At 40.0% G+C, this 21,176-nt stretch overlaps 1 protein-coding gene across 2 annotated transcripts in view; it reads right to left on the minus strand.

The window, feature by feature from the left end:
• HSPA4 (heat shock 70kDa protein 4) overlaps positions 1–21,176 on the minus strand; it is a 55,536-nt gene that overhangs the window by 3,419 nt on the left and 30,941 nt on the right. Inside the window, exons 8-17 of one of the 2 annotated variants that reach the window (XM_011969240.1) lie at positions 16,199–16,275; positions 14,516–14,667; positions 13,905–14,011; positions 13,374–13,507; positions 11,725–11,906; positions 10,344–10,433; positions 6,888–7,040; positions 5,518–5,643; positions 3,181–3,288; positions 1,291–1,410 (exon numbers count right to left, since the gene is read on the minus strand). In XM_011969240.1, the coding sequence (XP_011824630.1) occupies positions 1,291–1,410; positions 3,181–3,288; positions 5,518–5,643; positions 6,888–7,040; positions 10,344–10,433; positions 11,725–11,906; positions 13,374–13,507; positions 13,905–14,011; positions 14,516–14,667; positions 16,199–16,275 (1,249 nt within the window). The remainder of the gene's footprint in view (positions 1–1,290; positions 1,411–3,180; positions 3,289–5,517; positions 5,644–6,887; positions 7,041–10,343; positions 10,434–11,724; positions 11,907–13,373; positions 13,508–13,904; positions 14,012–14,515; positions 14,668–16,198; positions 16,276–21,176) is intronic. The other variant, XM_011969241.1, reaches the window with a different exon arrangement.

Raw genomic sequence — 21,176 nt, forward strand, 5'->3', positions numbered from 1 at the left:
GCCTGTAGTCCCAGCTACTCAGGAGGCTGAGGCAGGAAGGTCACTTGAGCTCAGGAGGCTGAGGATGCAGTGAGCTACGATCACACCACTGCACTCGAGCCTGGGCAACAGACTGAGACCAAAAAAAAAAAAAAAAAAAAAAAGGCGGGGCCTGATGGCTAATGCCTGTAATCGTAGCACTTTGGGAGGTCGAAGTGGGTGGATCATTTGAGCTCAGGAGTTCAAGACCAGCTTGGGTAACATGGTGAAATGACATCTCAAAAAAAAAAAAAAAGACAACCCCAGTTGGGTGTGGTGGTACATGCCTACAGTCCCAACTACTGAGAAAGTAGCTGAGGCAAGAGAACTGCTTGAGCCAGAGAGGTTGAGGCTGCAGTGAGCCGAGATTTCACCACTGCACCCCAGCCTGGGTGACAAAGTGAGAACTTGTCAAAAAAAAAAAAAAACCACAAAAGCTCAATTTATCACTCAAAGTTTCTTACACTAACAATATGTCAAGAACCTGGGGTATAATGGAGGAACTTTATACTCCAAAGTCTGAACTTTGGAGTCAGACTTCTGGCTAAATGACAGTTCTCCCAATTTAGTGACCCTGAATGTTGCTTAAGGAAAATGAGGCTTAAATAAGTTGGAATTTATCTATATATGTTGATACCACCCCCTACCTTATAAAGGTACTGTGTGCATAATTACTGGGCCTCAGGTGTTCTTAGAAAGACCAGGATAGAGCATGTTAAGTCAAACACTAATGAAAAGGAAACTGAACAACACTGTTCAATTTCAGATTCCACCTATTAAAGAAATACAGCAAATCCTATGGTTCTTATTAAGATGTTATAAAACATTCCACATTACGTTAATATACAAAATAAAAAGTGCTATTAAACAAGTTAATGAGAACAAGAGAAAAAAATGCTATGTAAATGCCTCAGAAGTTAACTTTAAAGGCCAGGAGCAGTGGCTTACGCCTATAATACCAGTCAGCACTTTGGGAGGCCAAGACAGGTGGATCACTTGAGGTCAGGAGTTCGAGACCAGCCTGGCCAACATGGCAAAACCCCATCTCTACTAAAAATACAAAAATGCGCTGGGCGTCATGACGCATGCCTGTAATCCCAGCTACTTGGGAAGCTGAGGCAGGAGAATCCGCTTAAACCCAGGAGATGGAGGCTGCAGTGAGCCGAGATTGTGCCACTGCAGTCCAGCCTGGGCAACAGAGCAAGACTCCGTCTCAAAAAAAAAAGAAGTTAACTTCACTAAAATAAGAGTAGGAAAAAGAAAAAAAGTTACCTTGTTTTTGAAAGAGCTGATTATTTTCATATACTGTTGGATCTGTTTCCCTAGTTCTTCAAATAATTTTGGTCGTTCTTCAGATTCCTGGAACCGTATCTTAATAGGTTGACCTAGATTCTTAACAAAAGAATACACAAAGTCTTCATACGGCAGTTCGACGATCCAGAGTACTAATTCCACTAAGATTGGTGATAAAGTACATTTAATCTCCGTGTGCTACATATAAGAAGTTAAATATATTTCTCCAGGTCTTTGGAAGTATGAAGCTACTTCAGGAGGGGAATGAGACTGTTCTATGTGGAATCGCTTCAATTTGTCACCTGAGCCCTTATTCTCAAAACACAGCAGGGAGACCACCAAAAATTAGGTGCCGCCTAATATAGATACACAGTACTAAATATAAAGTATACTTGCCAAAAATAAAAAATGCTTTAATTTAAAATTTTAAACACCTGAATCTGATGGAGCCCCTAAATGTAACCATCAACTTGACAAATAATATTAAATACCACCATGGAGGTGAAAATCAGCAAAATCCAACTACAGGAAGATCCTACAGGACCAATGATCCAATTTCCTCATAAAATAAATAAGAAAAGGGTGGGGCAACACGGGGAAATGATGGAAGAAGAACTATAGACACAGTTATAAGCAACATCAATAAAATCTATGAGCCTTATATGGATACTAATTCAAACACAAAAATCATTTATGAAATAACTGGAACTTGAAAACTTAATACAACAGCGATATTAAGAAATGCTTGGTCAGGTTCCATGGCTCATGCCTGTAATCCCAGCACTTTGGGAGACCAAGGCAGGAGAATTGCTTGAGTCCAGGAGTTCCCATGCCAGTCGGGGCAACACAGGGAGACCCTTTCCCTACAAAAAAATTAAAACAGCCAGGCGTGATGGCACACAGCTGTAATCCTAGCTACTTGGGAGACTGAGGCAGAAGGACCGCTTGAGCATGAGGTCGAGGCTGCAGTGAGCCATGACCACACCACTGAACTCCAGCCTGAGTGACAGAGTGAGACTCAAAATGGCCCAGTTCCACAAGAAAGTAATCCAGAGCTAAAATTAAAGAGAAATGTGAAAAGTTCATTCTTGTGCATCTGCAACCTTTTCCAAACAAACGGCCTCAATTTTATGTAATTCTTTGCATTTTTAATCCTAATGTCAAAAGATGAGATGCTTTAAATACAAAACCAGATGCTGTGGCCAGGCGTGGTGGCTTCACACCTATAATTTCAACACTTTGGGAGCCAAGGCAAGCATATCACTTGAAGCTAGGGGTTCGAGACAGCCTGGCCAACATGGTGAAACCCTGTCTCTACTAAAAATACAAAAATTAGCTTGGCATAGTGGCACATGCCTGTAATCCCAGCTACTCTGGAGGCTGAAGCCTAAGAATCCCTTGAATCCAGGAGATAGAGGTTGCAGTGAGCTGAGACTGCGCCACTGCACTCCAGCCTGGGTGACAGAGGAAGACTCTGTCTTATAAAAAAAAGAAAACCCACCAGATGCTTTGCTTTTACTGAGAATCCAAACTACGTAAACAGAAACAGCCCTGCCCCAACTGCATTCCCTGTGCCTTTAGGGCAGGTACTAAGTCTTGCTAGTCTTTGTATCTCTTGACACCAAGAATGCACTAGACATCCAATTCAGTGAAGTATTATAAACCTAAACTCAATTTTCAGAAAAATCATTTTGTTATTACAAGGTTCTAAAAGTGAGAATGACAATGAGCCTAAGTCATAAAGGGTTTAGTTAATCAAACATCATTTTCAGTCTGTCTTCTTTACTTGAGAATTCCTCCCAAATCTGAGGTCCTCAGAGGAAGCTTCAACAAGGGTTCTGGATACCCCTACTCTCAAGAGTCACTTACTTTTAATTCAGCCAACTTATCGACATAAACTTGCTTTGGCTGGTCTTCTCCATCCTCATACAACCAATTTTCAGTATCTTCTAGTTTCAAAGTAAAACTGTTACGATCCTAATGATAAAGAAAATATTATAATTAGGTCATTCAAAAATTACATCCCAAATACAGTCAGAGACATAGAATATAATGATGTATCTGGGATTTGCTTTAAAATACGGACGGCAGCCAGGCGCGGTGGCTCACACTTGTAATCCCAGCACTTTGGGAGGCTAAGGCACGTGGATCACCTGAGGTCAGGAGTTCGAGAACAGCCTGGCCAACATGGTGAAACCCTGTCTCCATTAAAAATACAAAAAAAATTACCTGGGCATGATGGCGGACACCTGTAATCCCAGCTACTAGAAAGGCTGAAGCAGGGGAACGGCTTGAACTCAGGGGGCGGAGGTTGCAGTGACCAAGATGGGGCCACTTGCACTCCAGCCTGGGCGACAGAGCAATACTCCATTTCAAAAAAAATAAAATAAGATAAAATACAGGGGGAGGAAGGAGATGGGAGACATAGAAAACAAGGCTGGCAAATGTTGGTCCACTTGATAGGTATGGGGGGTTTTATTATATTATTCTCCCTGCCGTGGAGGACTTTGGATAAGTTAAAAAATTTCAGAATTAAAAACTGCATTTAAAAGCAAGTGTGGCCGGGAACAGTGGCTCATGCCTGTAATCCCAGCACTTTGGGAGACTGAGGCAGATGGATCATCTGAGGTAAGGACTAGCCTGGCCAACACGGTGAAACCCCGTCTCTACTAAAAATACAAAAATCAGCTAAGCATGGTGGAGCACGCCTGTAGTCCCAGCTACTAGGGAGGCTGAGGCAGGAGAATCGCTTGAACCAGGGAGGCGGAAGTTACAGTGAGCCAACATCATGCCATTGTACTCCAGCCTGGGCAACAAGACCGAAACTCCATCTCAAAAAAATTAAAAAATAATAACAACTGAGTTAAGTACCCATCAACCAATGAGTAAATAAAGCAAAAGTAGTAGGCTGGGCGCAATGGCTCATGCCGGTAATCCCAGCACTCTGGGAGGCCGAGGCAGGCAGATCACGAGGTGAGGAGATCAAGACCACCCTGGCTAACATGATGAAACCCCATCTCTACTAAAAAAACACACAAAAAAAATTAGCCGGGCTCAGTGGTGAACGCTGTAGTCCCAGCTACTCGGGAGGCTGAGGCAGAAGAATAGCATGAACCCAAGAGGCAGAGCTTGCAGTGAGCCAAGATCGTGTCACCGCACTCCAGCCTGGGCAACAGAGCAAGACTCTGTCTCAAAAAAAAAAAAAAAAAAAAAAGAAAACATGGTATACACACCACGGAATACTACTGAGTCATAAAAAGGAGCAAAGTAATGTCTTTTGCAGCAACTGGATGGAGCTGGAGGCCATTATTCTAAGTGAAGTAACTTGGGAATGGAAAACCAAATACTGTTATGTTTTCACTTATAAGTAGGAGCTAAGCTATGGGTACCCAGGAGCATACACAGTAATATAATGGACTTTGGAGACTCAAAAGCGGGAGGACAGAAGTGGGGTGTGGGATAAAAAAACTACATCTTGGGTACAACGTACAGGACATGGATGACAGGTGCACCAAAATCTCAGAATTCACCACTATATAATTCATCTATGTAACCAAAAACCACCTGAACCCAAGAGCTATTGAAATTTTTTTTTTTTTTTTTTTTTTTACAATAAACAGGAAAAAGTGAGCTTTAACAATTTAAAGAAAAATACAGGCCGGGCACAGTGGCTCACGCCTGTAATTCCAACACTTTGGGAGGCCAAGGCAGGCGGATCACCTGAGGTCAGGAGTTAAGAGACCAGCCTGACCAACATGGAGAAACCCCATCTCTACTAAAAATACAAAATTAGCCAGGTGTGGTGGCGCATGCCTGTAATCCCAGCTACTCAGGAGGCTGAGGCAGGAGAATTGCTTGAAGCTGGGAGGCGGAGGCTGCGGTGAGCCGAGATCGTGACATTGCACTCCAGCCTGGGCAACAAGAGCAAAACTCTGTCTCAAAAAAAAAAGAAAGAAAGAAAGAAAAGAAAAATAGCAGATAAATAACAATATTCGAATGTGTTAAAAGTGATTTGTGAACATGATGCACAAAGACCAAACTTTGCAAAACACTGTGCTAATAGACAAATATATAAAATTTTGCGCCCCCCCAAAACAACTTTTTAATAATTCTATTATACACATATAGCTGCAGATTTCCCTTCTAACCCATTTAAAGATGTTCACAGAAGACACACAGTAGTTAGGCATATTGCGGCAGACTTACATCTTCACTCACAAACTTCTCATATTCACCACTAAGCTTGTCTCTCATTTCATATACATATTCCTCCACTGCATTCTTAGCATCATTCCGCTCCTTCTCCAGTTTATCCTGCATGATCATCTTACCCTGAGAATAAATATTATGTATAAATTAATTAGACATTAGGACAACCGAAATCATTTCCTCTTAAATACCAATATAATTATAAAAGTAGAGCCGGATGCAGTGGCTCACGCCTGTAATCCCAGTGGCAGGCGGATCACGAGGTCAAGAGATCAAGACCATCCTGGCTAACATGGTGAAACCCCGTCTCTACTAAAAATACAAAAAATTAACCGGGCGTGGTGGTGGGCACCTGTAGTCCCAGCTACACAGGAGGCTGAGGCAGGAGAATGGCGTGAACCCAGGAGGCGGAGCTTGCAGTGAGCAGAGATCACGCCACTGCACTCCAGCCTGGGCCACAGAGCCAGACTCCATATCAAAAAAAAAAAAAAAGTAGAGGCTTTCTTCCCCAAATCCTTTTAGTTCTGCAAGTCACATAACAAACGCAAGTGGGAAGACTAATCCTTGACAGACTTTGAATATCAAAAAGAGTTTTGTGGGTGGAATTAAAAAAAAGAACAATAGAAACATCAAGGTATAGACACCCAAAAGCAAAATTAAAGAATTTAAGACAAAGAGAACTTTAAAAACCTCGTTTTTAAAACATCTATTAAATGAAAAAACCTATTGTTTTCAATGTCACTAAGTGATATCCTCTGCTGTATTATTTATTATGAGACAACAAAAATCAAATTCATTCATGCAATATAAATGCTGAAATTTCTATAAGACAAAACTATTCTAAGATCCAGTGGAAACCTGGAAAGAAACCTCATAGACAAAAATTAATTCAATAAATGTGCTCACAAATCCCAAACCTTGCATCTCTCAATAAGAGTTACTATATTTACATACTGACTGGCAACAGAAAGGAATAAGCAAAATACTGCCACCATCAATGCTATATGATTTCTCCTACTGATCAACTTCCATGACCGCCAACCTCAAATATCCCAATCTCTAGTGAACAAATATACCCACATATTCAAAAATGAACAATACCTCCCCTACACCAAAGACATTATATGTCAAAATTTTGACAACAGAGCTTCTAGCAATACAGACATATTAGTACCACCATAGAAGAACTGAAATAACATGGGATCTATTGCTTCAACTTGCCCTTAAAATACCATGCAAAAGTCTAAATTATTTTCTCGAGGTCCAAACAATCAAAAATGCATTAAGTCACTCAACGCAGAGTCTGAATACTATAGTAACATTAATTTGTTAGTAGCTCATTGTTCCAATAGACTTTAAATAACAACCTCATTTTCAATGTACAAGTTGAGCATCTCTCTGTCTATCTGCCATAATAGCTGATTCTCAATTGGCAGGTCCACAGTACTGGTCTTCACTTTTGCCTTCTTGGCTTGGGGTGGTTGGTCCATCTTTTTATCCTTTGATCCAGCTTGAGAGGTCTAAAACAATAGAAATCATTAAGAATAAACACACATACAGACTACCTTAAACATCAAAATGGGTCATGTTTGAAAAGCTGTTTTTGCTTTTTTTACTTCGTTCTCTTTTGATGATGATCTAAGTAACTTAGGACTACCATAACATCTAGAAAATAAAAACTAAGTCAATACGATGAGGTATCTAGAGCAGTCAAATTCATAAAAATGGAATCAGAATAGTGGCTGTCAGGGGATGGGGGAGGGGAATAATGGAAAGTTATTTAATGGGTATAGAGTTTCGGTTTTTCAAGATGAAGTTCTGAAGACTGGTTACACCACAATGTCTATATACTTAACACTACTGAACTGTACATTTAAAAGCAATTAAGATGGTAAATTTTACAAAATACCTCTCTCCTATAATCCCATATCAATATATAATCACTATTAAAAATTTTTCTCCTACTTTTAAACATATAGACATGCAAATGAAGTTAGTGGGGAGGAGGGTATGAAATTTTTACGGATCAGTAACATATTGGTAATTTGATTTCTATACTGTCTATAACTATTTACATTCTCATAAAGAGAAAACTCATTTCACTGCACCCTATCCACAAATGAGAATTCATTTAACATCATCTCACTGTTATTATGACTTTCTTTTAACCTTTTTCAGACACTTACAAGCCATACTTAATTATTTCCTCAAACTGCCTAGTAATATTTTATCCACTGTTCTTTTAGGATTGCAGTGTTTTTTTTCCCCACAAACAACTGACTCTTCTAGTTTGTTTGTTTGTTTGAGATGGAGTCTCGCTCTGTAGTCCAGGCTGGAGTGCAACAGCACGATCTCGGCTCACTGCAACCTCTGCCTCCCGGGTTCGAGAGATTCTCCTGCCTCAGCCTCCTGAATAGCTGAGATTACAGGCGCCCACCACTACGCCCAGCTAATTTTTGTATTTTTAGTAGAGATGGGGTTTCGCCATGTTGGCTAGGCTGGTCTCGAACTCCTGACCTTAAGTGATCCACCTGCCTCAGCCTCCCGAAGTGCTGGATTACAGGCGTGAGCTACAGCGACTCTTCTAAGTTTTTTCTAACTGTATTATTTGTCTATATGTAAGTTTTGACTGTCAAATATATCCATATCTTTTCCTTTGAGATTACTTATGTTGCTTTCATACTCTGAAAGCCCTTCCTCATCCACAGATTAGAAAAATATTCACTTCAAGCTTTTTCCTTTTCAACTTTGAACCTTAGAATTCATCTGGAATTCAATTTGTTCTATGATAAAGCAAAATTTTAATGTCATTTCCCACCTCCTATCAAACTAACTTAAGTCGGCTGCTGAAATTTATCTATCATTTCTATTTCATTTGCCTTTAGAAGCAATACTATGCAAAAGGCACTTTAGTTTCTGAGCCATCCCAAGGAAGCCTAGATAACTAATACCTCTAGAACCCCCCACAGCTCAAGGGCATTGGGGAAGGGGCTGTCATTTCTCCCTTCTCTTCACCCACCTTCCACAAACACATAGGAGAACAAGTCTTTGTCTCTGCCACTGGTGCCCCCATCCCACCCAACAACATAAAGGGTCTTCCATCTTGAAAAAGGCCTGACCCAACTAAAGAATCTGTAAGCACCATTTCCTTTCCATTTTCTTTTTTAATATTACTTGCACAGCTAAAGGAAAGCAATTAAATTTTGTTAATTGACATGAAAATATATAACAGACTTAAGCCACTTTAAGGTTCTGTCCAACTTTTTTAAATGCCACATTTAAATTAGAAATTTTTTAAAATCAGAACTTTTTAAAATTAGAAACTCCTAAGATGGCAAGATTATACACTGTAATTTTATAAATAACTTAAAAGATATTTTCAATGATAAAATTTAAACATGACAACTAAAAACTAAATAATAGGTTGTAAAGGATTCATTCAAAAATGTTACTACTCTTTTTGAAATAAATACATTATTTACATTATTCACAAAATACATTTAAATCCATTATTCCATGATTTAAAATAACTTAAGATGCAGTCTTGCTCTGTCGCCCAGACTGGAGTACAGTGGCACAATCTAAGCTCACATAACCTCCATCTTCCAGGTTCAAGCAATTCTTATGCCTCAGCCTTCTGGGTGGCTGGGGCTACAGGCATGTACCACCCCACTCGGATAAATTTTGTATTATTAGTAGAGATGGGGTTTCACCGTGTTGGCCATGCTGGTCTCAAACTCCTGACCCCAAGTGATCCACCCACCTCGGCCTCTCAAAGTGCTAGGATTACAGCGTGAGCCACTTAACCAGGCCCCATGCCTTTTTATTAAAAGATGTTATTTTGGCTGGGCACAGTGGCTCGTGCCTGTAATCCCAGGGTGCCAAAGCGGGAGGATCACTTGAGGTCAGGAGTCCGAGACCAGCCTGGCCAACATGGAGAAACGCTGTCCCTACTAAAAATACAAAAATTATCCAGGCGTGATGGTGACCCCTGTAGTCCCAGCTACCCGGGAGGCTGAGACGTAAGAATCACTTGAACATGGGAAGCGGGGGCTGTAGTGAGCCGAGATTACGCCACTGTACTCTAGCCTGGGCAACACAGCTAGAGTACATCTCAAAAAAATAAAAAAATTAAAAATTAAAAGGCATGGATTATTGATAATTTTGAAAAAATTTTCAGTTTCATTATTGTTTATCGGTAATGAATTAAATTATGGGTAGAATGACTTAGTATAAGCCATTCAGAAACCAGCATAAATAAATCACTAGCCTAGTAAAACTAGGCTTCCTGAGTGCTTTCTTCCCATGTATAAACCAGGAAAGAGTTTAAAGGCCATCTTGCAAATAGCACACTACAAATATCACTACAAAATCTTGCTAAAAAAATTGTTCAAATAAATTGAGTTTCTAAGTATAACTATCTTTCAAGACACTGCCCCTCAGTCAAAACAATGTACTTTAAAAAGCCTGCAGTGCATACTCTAAAACACAACTCAGCCGGGCGTGGTGGCTCACACCTGTAATACCAGCACTTTGAGAGGACAAGGCAGGTGGATCACCTGAGGTCAGGAGTTCAAGACCTGCCTAGCCAACACAGTAAAACCCTATCTCTACTAAAAAATACAAAAAAAAAAATTAGCTGCCATGGTGGTGTGCGTCTGTAATCCCAGCTACTCAGTAGGCTGAGGTAGGAGAATTACTTGAACCCGGGAGGTGGAGGTTGCAGCGAGCCGAGATCATGTCATTGCACTCCAGCCTGGGCAACAGAGTGAAAGTCTGCCTTTAAAAAAAAAAAACAAAAACCAAAAACATACAATTCATACCTCCATTTCTTCAGACTCTGCCTTATTTTCTGCTGGTGTCTGTTGCTGTTGTTCTTCAACATGTGGTTCCTCTTGGTCCACTTGCATCTTCTGAAAAACAGGTCAAATTAAATCTTGCAATTAGGAAGACTAAACAACCTTCATCACACATTGACAAAGTCACATGGTTATGAAATTTCTGCTGAATTACCAGCAATCAGAAGGCCTATGCTTAAATTCCAGGTAGGCCACATTACCTATAACACAGAAATTTTCCGCTCCGGATCTTAGTTAATACATCTGTACAATGAGGATAACACTTGCCCTGCTTTACCCTTACATAAAGAAGAATGACTGTGGAACTGCTTTGTACATCATTAAGTACTCACAGTTCACCATGTGGCATCATTTAATACAATCTACAAAATATAACCTGAAGAGAGCATAAGCTTCTCCAGGCTTCCTCAAAGGTATTTTCTCTCAAAAGTTCCAACTTTTTCAAATAGTTCCTAAGTCAGCCTCTCTTCATCCACTGCATGCGCTCAGGGAGGTGAACACGTTAAAACTGCAAAGCCTAAGAACAGTGATGAAAGAAGAGGTTTGTGGAGAGCCTGAACCAGTGGCTTCTCAATGCCTGCAACATATTAGAATGACCTGAGAGGCTTTTAAAACTACTGCTACCTGGGTCTCAGCCCAGACCAACTCCAGTAAAATCTGTGGGAATGAAACCCCAGCATTTGTAGTTTTGTTTTCCCAGAGGCAGGGTCACACTCTGTCACCCAGGCTGGAGTGCAGTGGTGTAAACAGGACTCACTGCAGCCTCGACCTCCTAGGCTCACACAATCCTCCTGCCTCAGCCTCCCATGTAGGTGGGACCATAGGTGTGTGCCAGCACACCTGGTTAAATTTTATTTTTAGTAGAGATAAGAGTCTCACTTTGTTGCCCAGGCTGGCCTCAAACTTCTGGGCTCAAGCAGTCTTCCTGCCTCAGGCTCCCAAAGTGCTAGAATCATAGGGAATTTGTAGTTTTATAAAGCTTTGATTCTGATGCACAATAAAGACAACGCCCAGTGCATAATTCCAACAAATGAGTGTACAATCTATTCTACTTTTGAAAATAATTAACTGAGACTCAGAGCATTCAATAACCAGAATCAAGAATAACTCAAGTTGAGAAGTATAAGATCTGAAAGGAGAAATCAACTGTGTTCCATTTCTATACAAATTCTGCATAAAAATCTACTGCTGGTCCACTTATATTGGGGAAAGGGCAAACATATAAATCCACTCTCACTCAGCAGCTCTGTCACAACGCTCCTCCCTTGCTACCAAGTCTACTTGCTATAATTTCTAGCCAAGTCACCTCTGGGCCATCACAAATGGTATACAATGTCTAGATTACCTCTTCCTCCTTTGCATTCTGATCTGTTTCCATTGGCTCCTCATTTTCCTCAGATTTGTGAACCTCCACTAAGGATGCACTGGACACACTGAAAATGCCATGGACATTTACTCGAACTTTGACTTTCACTTTTGAACTGGAGCCATCAGACTGAGGAGTGACTTTCTGAACTGAAAACTGAGCTAGGGACATACGAGAGACAAAAGAACACATAACCTAAGAGGATGAATTCAAGCATGAATATATGCCTACACTGTTACATTATGTCTACTTTTCAATGATAGCTCAGTAACATGATGCTTAAAATAAGCAAAATGGGTCCTCTTAGAATCTTATTAAATCATCAGATTTCTTTCTTCTTTCAGTCTCTTATTATCCTGCCCCAATTAAGAATTCAAATATCTCCCAATTCTTTCCTTTCTTCCAATTTCTTTCTATTTATCTTTAAATGGTACTTTCAGATTAATTCCTAAAACATATTTGTCACATCCTCTACTGAAAAAACAAAACAGAAAAAAAAATGATTCCACACTGCTTGTCATTTCTCAGTAAATTGCCATTTCTAGATCCAGTTACTGTACAAGCGTTTTATTTACATTTTCTTCATTCCCAGAACTCTGAAAAGTATGAATTATCACTGTTATTCCTGGTTTTACAGATTTACAGACGGGGAAAACAGAATAGGTTAACTTTCCACAGCTTCTAAATGCCAGATACTCCTAATTCTTTACCCATATATTCTAGGTCTTTATAGTATAACTAGTTTCTCTCTCTCTTCTCAACTAGTATTATTTCCAGAGTTTCTCAGAGTCTATAAATACTCTAGATAACACGGTTCTGAAACCTAGGATGCTTTGATATTGTATCACCATCTCCTAATGATTTTCTGTATACATCTTTTTTTTTTTTTTTTTTTTGAGACGGAGTCTCGCTCTGTCGCCCAGGGTGGTGTGCAGTGGCATGATCTCGGCTCACTGCAAGCTCTGCCTCCCGGGTTCACACCATTCTCCTGCCTCAGACTCCCAAGTAGCTGGGACTACAGGCACCCACCGGCATGCCTGGCTAATTTTTTTTTGTATTTTTTTAGTAGACACCAGGTTTCACCGTGTTAGCCAGGATGCTCTCGATCTTCTGACCTTGTGATCTGCCAACCTAGGCCTCCCAAAGCACTGGGATTATAGGCATGAGCCACCATGCCTGGCGATTTTCTGTATACATCTTATAACTGTATGTTAGGGTCCAAATTGAATTCCGTTAATTCCTTACAGTATACAGCCCCACCTTATACACAAGTTGTAACTACAATGTGCGTTAACCAAGAAAAACTGCCAATACGATGGGAGATCCAATTAAATAATAGCCATTTGGCTGGTTCTAAACCTGTTAACGAGACTGGAAGAGGTTTTCTTTTGTAATCTAAAGCCTCTAAATTTCAGAATACCGTACTTGTTCTTTCTACTACGCCAACTCTCCAAGTAGATAACTTTTTTTTTTTCCCCCCCAAATGGAGACAGGGTCCCACTACATTGCCCACTACGTGATCTCGAACTCCTCGGCTCAAGTGATCCTCCCACCTTAGCCTTCCAAAGTGTTGGGATTACAGCTGTGAGCCACTGTGCCTTTTTTTTCTTTAAATTCCCAACTCTTACCTATAGCAGGATCTGGATAAGGCAAATCCTGAGGAGAGCTGTAGTAGGCCTCAAGAGTGAAAGGTTCCTTTCTATAAAATGTAAGGACTTTAGAGAAAGGAGCAGCATGATTTTTGGAAAAGACTTCACAGTCACTGAATGGAGGAAAAAGACAAAAACACAAATTCAGGATATTCCTAACACTTTTACCCATGTGTTCTAGGTTTGTAATTATTGTATAGTGTTAGTTTCTCTCTCTTTTCAAATGGCATTATTTCCAGATTATAAGAGTTCCCAAGAATCTTTATATATAAAGTCAGTAAAAAAAGGAAATACGTCAATCTGCACATAAAAGGCACCAAGGATTTCAGCAGAATCAAGTGTGATAAACTAAATATGGACACAAATTTATTCTGACTAAAATAAATGATCACTTTCCTTCATGCACTATGATAAAATGTTACGGATTTATGTAAACTGAAATGAAGAGCAACATATTACTCAGATCTAATAGTCAACTTTAGGTATATAAATGATTAATAAACATGATACCTTGACCCTTCTTCAGCTGGAGAATTCCATCTCAGAGATATTGGATATGGTACTACATCAGTGATAGAAAATTCTCTGACTTTGAAAGCAGGCGATAAGATGGCGCACTAGAATAATTTTCAAGAATTCCATTTAACAAGTACAGACATTATAAACTGAATAATATCACTAAACCTACAAATGACTTCAGAAATCAATGGTCTTTTAAAAATATTTACATTAGTAATTTAATGGTGTCTGAACAGTTTCACAAACTTCTATCATGTCAATCCCCTATATAATCTAGCTATTCCTTACTATTCCTTATTTTTCTATTAACCCCAACCCTTATTTAATTGATGTACACTATTTCATACAGACATAGGTAACAGGCCAAATTCTAGTCATACTTCAGGCTCAGAGTTACCTATGTTTCTAGTCAATTAATTCATCTTATGTGCTATAGAGTACAATTACTTTTAGGAACATCACCTCTATTTTAAAATAAAGGTTTTGGAATCTCAACACCTTGAAATCACCCTGAGCTAACCCCAGGTTATTAGATACATAAACCACTGCCATCTTGTTACCATGATTTATAAACGGTTACCTATAAAAGAAAGAATATTCACCTGCAATGCACAGCCTCGAGTGACAGCTTCATCAGCATTTAATGTTGTACTAAGTTCTTTACCAAAAAATTTGCTGATCTTCTCTTTTACCGCAGGGATTCGTGTAGCACCACCAACTATCTCCACTGCATAAATATCTTCTTTCTTTAACTCTATTTTTAAAGAATTAGACAGATTTTTTTAATTAAACGAAAGAACAGTAACATCTTACCACGATGAAACAACTCAGATGTATAACAAAACTCCTCCACTCCCTCACCCACCTCCACAACACACATATACTCATGCCCACACTCACAGAGGCATGTGGCATCTGGAAACAAGTAGGTGTTTTAATTCTTAAAATAATGGGGGAAGGGTAGCTAGTGGGATTTAGGAAGTGAGGGCCAGGAATACTCAAATGTAATGCAGTGTACAGGTACTGAATTTCTCACACAATATCACACAAAGAAGTGTTAAAACATCAACAGACCAAACAAATATGTTAGCCGTCAGGAAAATAAGAGGGCCTCAAAGCACTGAGTTACTCTGACTTGACATTAAAGGAAAAAAAAAGGAGAATCACATCCAGCTACTCCAGTGTTCTAATCCAACGCATAAACATAGTCCACATTAAAACACACATAGAGGCCAGGCATGGTGGCTCATGCTTGTAATCCCAGTACTTTAGGAGGCCGAAGCCGGCAGATCACCTGAGGTCAGGAGTTCAAAACCAGCCTGGCCAACGTGGTAAAACCCCATCTCCACTAAAAATACAAAAATAAGCCAGACGTGGTGGCGCACGCCTGTAATCCCAGCTACTCAGCAGGCTGAGGGCAGGAAAATTGCCTCAACCCAGGAGGCAGAGGTTGCAGTGAGCTGAGATTGCACCACTGCACTCCAGCCTGGATGACAGAGCAAGACTCCCATCTCAAAAAATAAAAATAAAATAAAATAAAAAATAAAATACGGGTAGAGTTTCTTCGTATCAGAAAGAAAGAAGGTGTGTATCAATGATCTGCTGTTGCTCATAAAATATTTCTTAATAACACCTGATTTCCTTGTCACATCTTATCTAACAACCATTGATAATTTCTTGAGAAGGGCTATTTAAAGAAATGGCCTTTCCCAATGTGGAAATAAGCCTATCTGCCATCATCACTAATTAAAAAGGAAGGCCTGTGCCAAGCTGACAGTATATCTCAACACTCTGAAATAGCAATCAACGCAACAGTGAAGTGCAGGTAAATTGTTTGTCAAAGATTTTAGGAAAATTAGTATATACTCCTAAATTAGTCACCTTTTACCCTGACACAAAATTAAAGCATTAAATAAGTATGTGGTTATCCCTTTGCTGCAGCTCTCATCCAGCTAGGGAAGAATTCACTGACAGAAAAGCTTACAAGACTACCGTATCAGCATCGCAAAAGACAATTTTTACCACCATTAAATAATTGTGAGGCTTATATCTAACTTTGAGTCTGAATTCAGTGTCTTGGAGAAACTTTTATTAGATTTCCCTAGACGTTTCAAAAGATTACTTTGGGCAGGGGGAAGATACAGATTTTTAAAAAGCTTAATATATACTATTGAATTAGTTCACACAATAAAAATTTGTATCACTGCTTGCAAAGCTAAGATAATAAATAACAATTTCCAAAGAGTCTGAGATACGCAAACAAATTCAATCACAAAAATACTTACTGGTTTGTTCCAAAACACTACGAAGTGGTGGCTCCACTCTAGCTAAGAGATCATTGCACATCTCCAGAAATTTGCCTCTATTAAAAAACATAAAACAAAAACAAAAAAAAACACAGTATATTAAATCACATTCCACTTGTATGTGGAATAGATGGCTATAACAAAAAACAGTTAACAAGTGCTGGCAAAATGTGGAGACACTGGATCCCTCATACATTCTCAGGTAATAGAAAATGAAAATGGTGCAGCCACTTGGGAAAAGTGTTTGGCAGTTCCTCAAGATGTTAGAGAGTTAGCATACGATTCAGCAATTCCATTCTAGGTATACAGCCAAAAGAACAGAAAACACATGTTCACACACCAAACTGGTATATCAATGTTCACAAGCAGCCAAAACAACCCAGATGCCTATCAACTGTATGCAGCAATACAAATGAATGAATACAATAAGAGGAACTGCTACATATTACAACACATGAAAACACTATGCTGGGTTAAAGTCGTCAAACAGGAACACAAATGTATGTGAAATATTCAGAATTGGTATATCCAGAGAAAGGAGACGAGTGGCTACCAATGACTAAAGGGAAGAAGAAGAGATGGGAAGGACAGCTAAAGAGTACAGGGTTTTTCTTTCCTTTTTTTTTTTTTTTTTTTTTTTGAGACAGGGTCTCACTCTATTGCCCAGACTGGAGTGCAGTGGCACGATCTTGGCTCACTCTCACTGCAACCTCAGTGAGCTCCCAGGCTCAGGTGATTTTCCCACCTTAGCCTCCCAAGTAGCTGGGTCTACAGGCATGCACAACCATGTCTCTTTCTTTTATATTAATATACATTTTTAGGTGTTTTAGGTTTACAGAGAAACGAACATGACAAGAATCTCCATATATCTCCTCCTCAGCCCCAGCCCAGTTCCTCTATTAACATCTTGCATTATTAAGATACATTTGTTACAATTAATGAGTCAATGGTGATAAATATGATAGTTTCTATTAGTGTTTTGTGAGTTTTAACAATGTGTAAGTATTCACCACTTCAGTAACATACAGAACAATTTCACTGCCCTAAAACTCCCCTGTGCTCCAACTATTCATCCCTCCCTGCTACAAACTCCAGGTAACTAACTGTTTTATTGTCTGCCTAGTCTTTTTTTTTTTTTTTTTTGGTGAGTGGGGGTTGGGGTTTTTTTCAGATGGAGTTTCAATCTTGTTGCCCAGGATGGAGTGCAGTGGTGCAATCCCAGCTCACTGCAACCTCCAGCTCTCGGGTTCAAGCAATTCTCCTGCCTCAGCCCCCTCAGTAGCTGGGATTTCAGGCATGCACCACCACACCCGGCTAATTTTTTTTTTTTTTTTTTTAAGTAGAAATGGGATTTCACCATATTGGTGAGGGTGGTCTTGAACCCCTGACCTCAAGTGATTCACCCGCCTCGGCCTCCCAAAGTGCTGGGATTACGGGCATGAGCCATCGCACCCGGTCGTCTGCATAGTTTTGCCTTTTCCAAAATGTCATATAGTTGGAATCCAATAGTATATGCAGATTTTTCAAATTGGCTTCTTTTACTTGGCAATATGCATTTAAGGTTCCTCCATGTCTTTTCACAGCCTGATTGCTCACTCACTTAGGGTTTAAGATGTAATGAAAATGTTCTAAAATTTAGTTGTGATGATGGCCGCTGAGCTCTATGAAAACACACACACACAAAAAAAATTCTTTTTTTTTAAATCACTGAATTACACATGTTAAAAAGGTGACTTCTAGTTGGGTGCAGTGGCTCACGCCTGTAGTCCCAACACATCAGGAAGCTAAGGCTTGAGCTCAACCAGGAGTACAAGACCAGCCTGGACAACACAGCAAAACCCCATCTCTATAAAACATACAAGAAATTAGCCGGGCATGGTGGCGCACACCTGTAGTGTCAGCTATCCAGGAAGCTGAGGCAGGAGGATCACCCAGACCAGGCTACAGTGAGCCATGATCAAGCCATGGCGCTACGGTGAGCCATGATCAAGCCATGGCACTCCAGCCTGGGCAACAAGGATCCTTTCTCCAAAAAAGGGGGAAAAGGAGGTGACTTTATTAAATTACATCTCAACAAAAAATAGTAGGCTGGGCGTGGTGGCTCACGCCTGTAATCTCAGCCCTTTGGGAGGCCAAGGCAGGTAGATCACCTCAGGTTGGGAGTTTGAGACCAGCCTGACCAACATGGAGAAACCCCGTCGGTGGCGCATGCCTATAATCCCAGGTACTTGGGAGACTGAGGCAGGAGAATCCCTTGAACCTGGAAGGCAGAGGTTGCAGTGAGCCAAGATCACGACATTGCACTCCAGTCTTGGCAAAAAGAGTGAAACTCCGTCTCAAAAAAAAAGAAGAATGGTAAAGTATAGAATACACCCACCAGAGCATGCAAAACTTAAGGACTGCTAACATCAATATTGGTGAGATGTGTAGCAACCAGAGCTCTTACATGTTAGAAGTTTAAACTGTTTTACTTCTAATAGAAAAAAAAGCTGAAGAGTCACTGTCCATCAATAACAACAAAGCTACAATGGCATAGTAGTTAGCAATACAGAAGAACAAATGGCACGTGGAACAAACAAATGAATCTCAATTTTATGCTGACTAAAAAAATGCCTCACACAAAAAACTACATACTACATGATGCCACTTACAAGAAGTTACAGAATTGGCAAACTTAATCTACAGACTGAAAAATACAAAAAGCACATCAGTGGTTACGGAAGCCTGAGGAAACATTCCAACATAATGGTCTATTTCATAATAAAGGCATTAGTTACAAAGATATGTGTATGCTGAAACTCAGCATATAAGCACTTAAAACTTGAGTGTGTCATTATATAAAAATATATCCAAAAACAACGAATTCTGGTCAATATGCAAACTTTAGTATTTGAGGAGAAGTCTACATTTATAATGTACACAATTTAAGTTTCTGGAAGAAGTACACAGATGCAATTTACTTTGAGATATGTTAAAAACAAAATTGAGGCCAGGCCACGCAGTGGCTCACACCTGTAATCCCAGCACTTCGGGAGGCTGAGGTGGGCGGATCACCTGAGGCTGGGAGTTCGAGACCAGCCTGACCAACATGAAACCCCATCTCTACAAAAAATGCAAAATTAGCTGGGCGTGGTGGTGCATGCCTGTAATCCCAGCTACTTGGGAAGCTGAGGCAGGAGAATCGCTTGAACCCGGGAGGCGGAGGTTGCAGTGAGCTGAAACCGTACCATTGCACTCCAGCCTGGGCAACAACAACAAAACTCCATCTCAAAAAATAATAATAATAATTAAAAATTGATGGCTTTATAGGATACATGAACAAATATATAATAAAACAAGTACAGTAAATGTTAGCAGTAGAACCTAAGTGGTGACATAAGGACAGTCACTGTAAAATTCTTCCAACTTTGTTTCATGTCTGAAAATATCTGAAATCAAAATTGTGAAAAGCAAAGGAAAAGACTGTAAGAAGATAGCAACAGCAGTAGAGGTTTTTGTTGTTGTTGTTGTTTCGTTTTGTTTTTTTGAGACGGAGTCTCACTCTGTCACCCAGGCTGGAGTGCAGTGGCACAACCTCAGCTCACTGCTACCTCCGCCTCCCAGGTTCAAGCGATTCTCCCACCTCAGGTTCCCGAGTAGCTGGGACTACAGGTGCACACCACCAAGCTCGGGTAATTTTTGTGTTTTGGGGGGTTGTTTTGGTTTTAGTTTTTTTTTTTTTTTTTTGTTTTTTTTTTAGAAACAGAGTCTTGCTCTGTCACCCGGGCTGGAGCGCAATGGCATGATCTCGGCTCATTGCAGCCTCCGCCTCCTGGATTCAAGCAATTCTCCTGCCTCAGCCTCCCGAGTAGCTGGGATTACAGGTGCCCACCACCACACCCAGCTAATTTTTGTATTTTTAGAAGAGATGGGGTTTCACCATGTTGGCCAGGCTGGTCTCAAACTCCTGACCTCAGGTGATCCACCCACCTCGGTATACCAAAGTGCTGGGATTACAGGCGTGAGCCACCGCGCCTGGACGGTAGAGGTTTTTTGATAGTTTCTTTTTAAAAAGTTTAATTGCAATACAATTTACATGCTATAGAATTACCCATTTGAAGTATGTAATTCCCATCTGGGTGAGGTGGCTCACACCTGTAATCAGGTGAAGGGTGGCTACGCTCAGGAATTTGAGACCAGCCTGAGCAATATGGCAAAATCCTGCCTCTACAAAAAACACAAAAATTAGCCAGGCATGTCGGTGAACACCTATACTCCCATCTACTTGCGGGGCTGAGGTGGGAGGATCTCTAGAACCTGAGAGATTGAGGCTGCAGTGAGCTAAGATGGTACCACTGCACTCCACATTGCATGACAAAGTGAGAACTTGCCTCAAAAAGAAATAAATAAAATCAAAAAGATAAAAATAAAGATGTAATTATTGACTTTTGGGCATGAGGTTTTGGTACAAAAATATTCTTAAAGTATACAATTCAGTGACTTCATATATACAAAGTTGTGCAAGCATTGCCACAATCAATTTTGAAACATTTTCAGTCTAAAAAAGAACATTTTCATCCCCCTTAACTGTTACTTTCCTCAACTCCCATAGCCCTAGGTAACCACTAAATCTACTTTCTGTCTATAGATTTGCCAATTCTGGGCATTTCATATAAATGGAATCATACAAAATGTGGCCTTTTGTGACTTCTTTCATTAGCACGAACTTTTCAATGTTCATCCATGTTTTAGTATGTATTTGTATTACATTTTTTTCAATTGCCAAAAACATCCCATTGTATGGACAGAGCATGTTTTCTTTACCCACTTCATCAGTTGATGAACATTTGGGTTGTTTCCACTTTTTGGCTATTATGAGCAGTGCGATGAACATTCACATATGAGTTTTTCTGTGGACATGTGTTTCCATTTCTCTTGAATATGTATCTAGAAATACAATTGCTGAATAATGTGATAA

This window comes from Mandrillus leucophaeus, unplaced genomic scaffold (genome assembly GCF_000951045.1).
Source record: "Mandrillus leucophaeus isolate KB7577 unplaced genomic scaffold, Mleu.le_1.0 Scaffold88, whole genome shotgun sequence".
NCBI lineage: Eukaryota > Metazoa > Chordata > Mammalia > Primates > Cercopithecidae > Mandrillus > Mandrillus leucophaeus.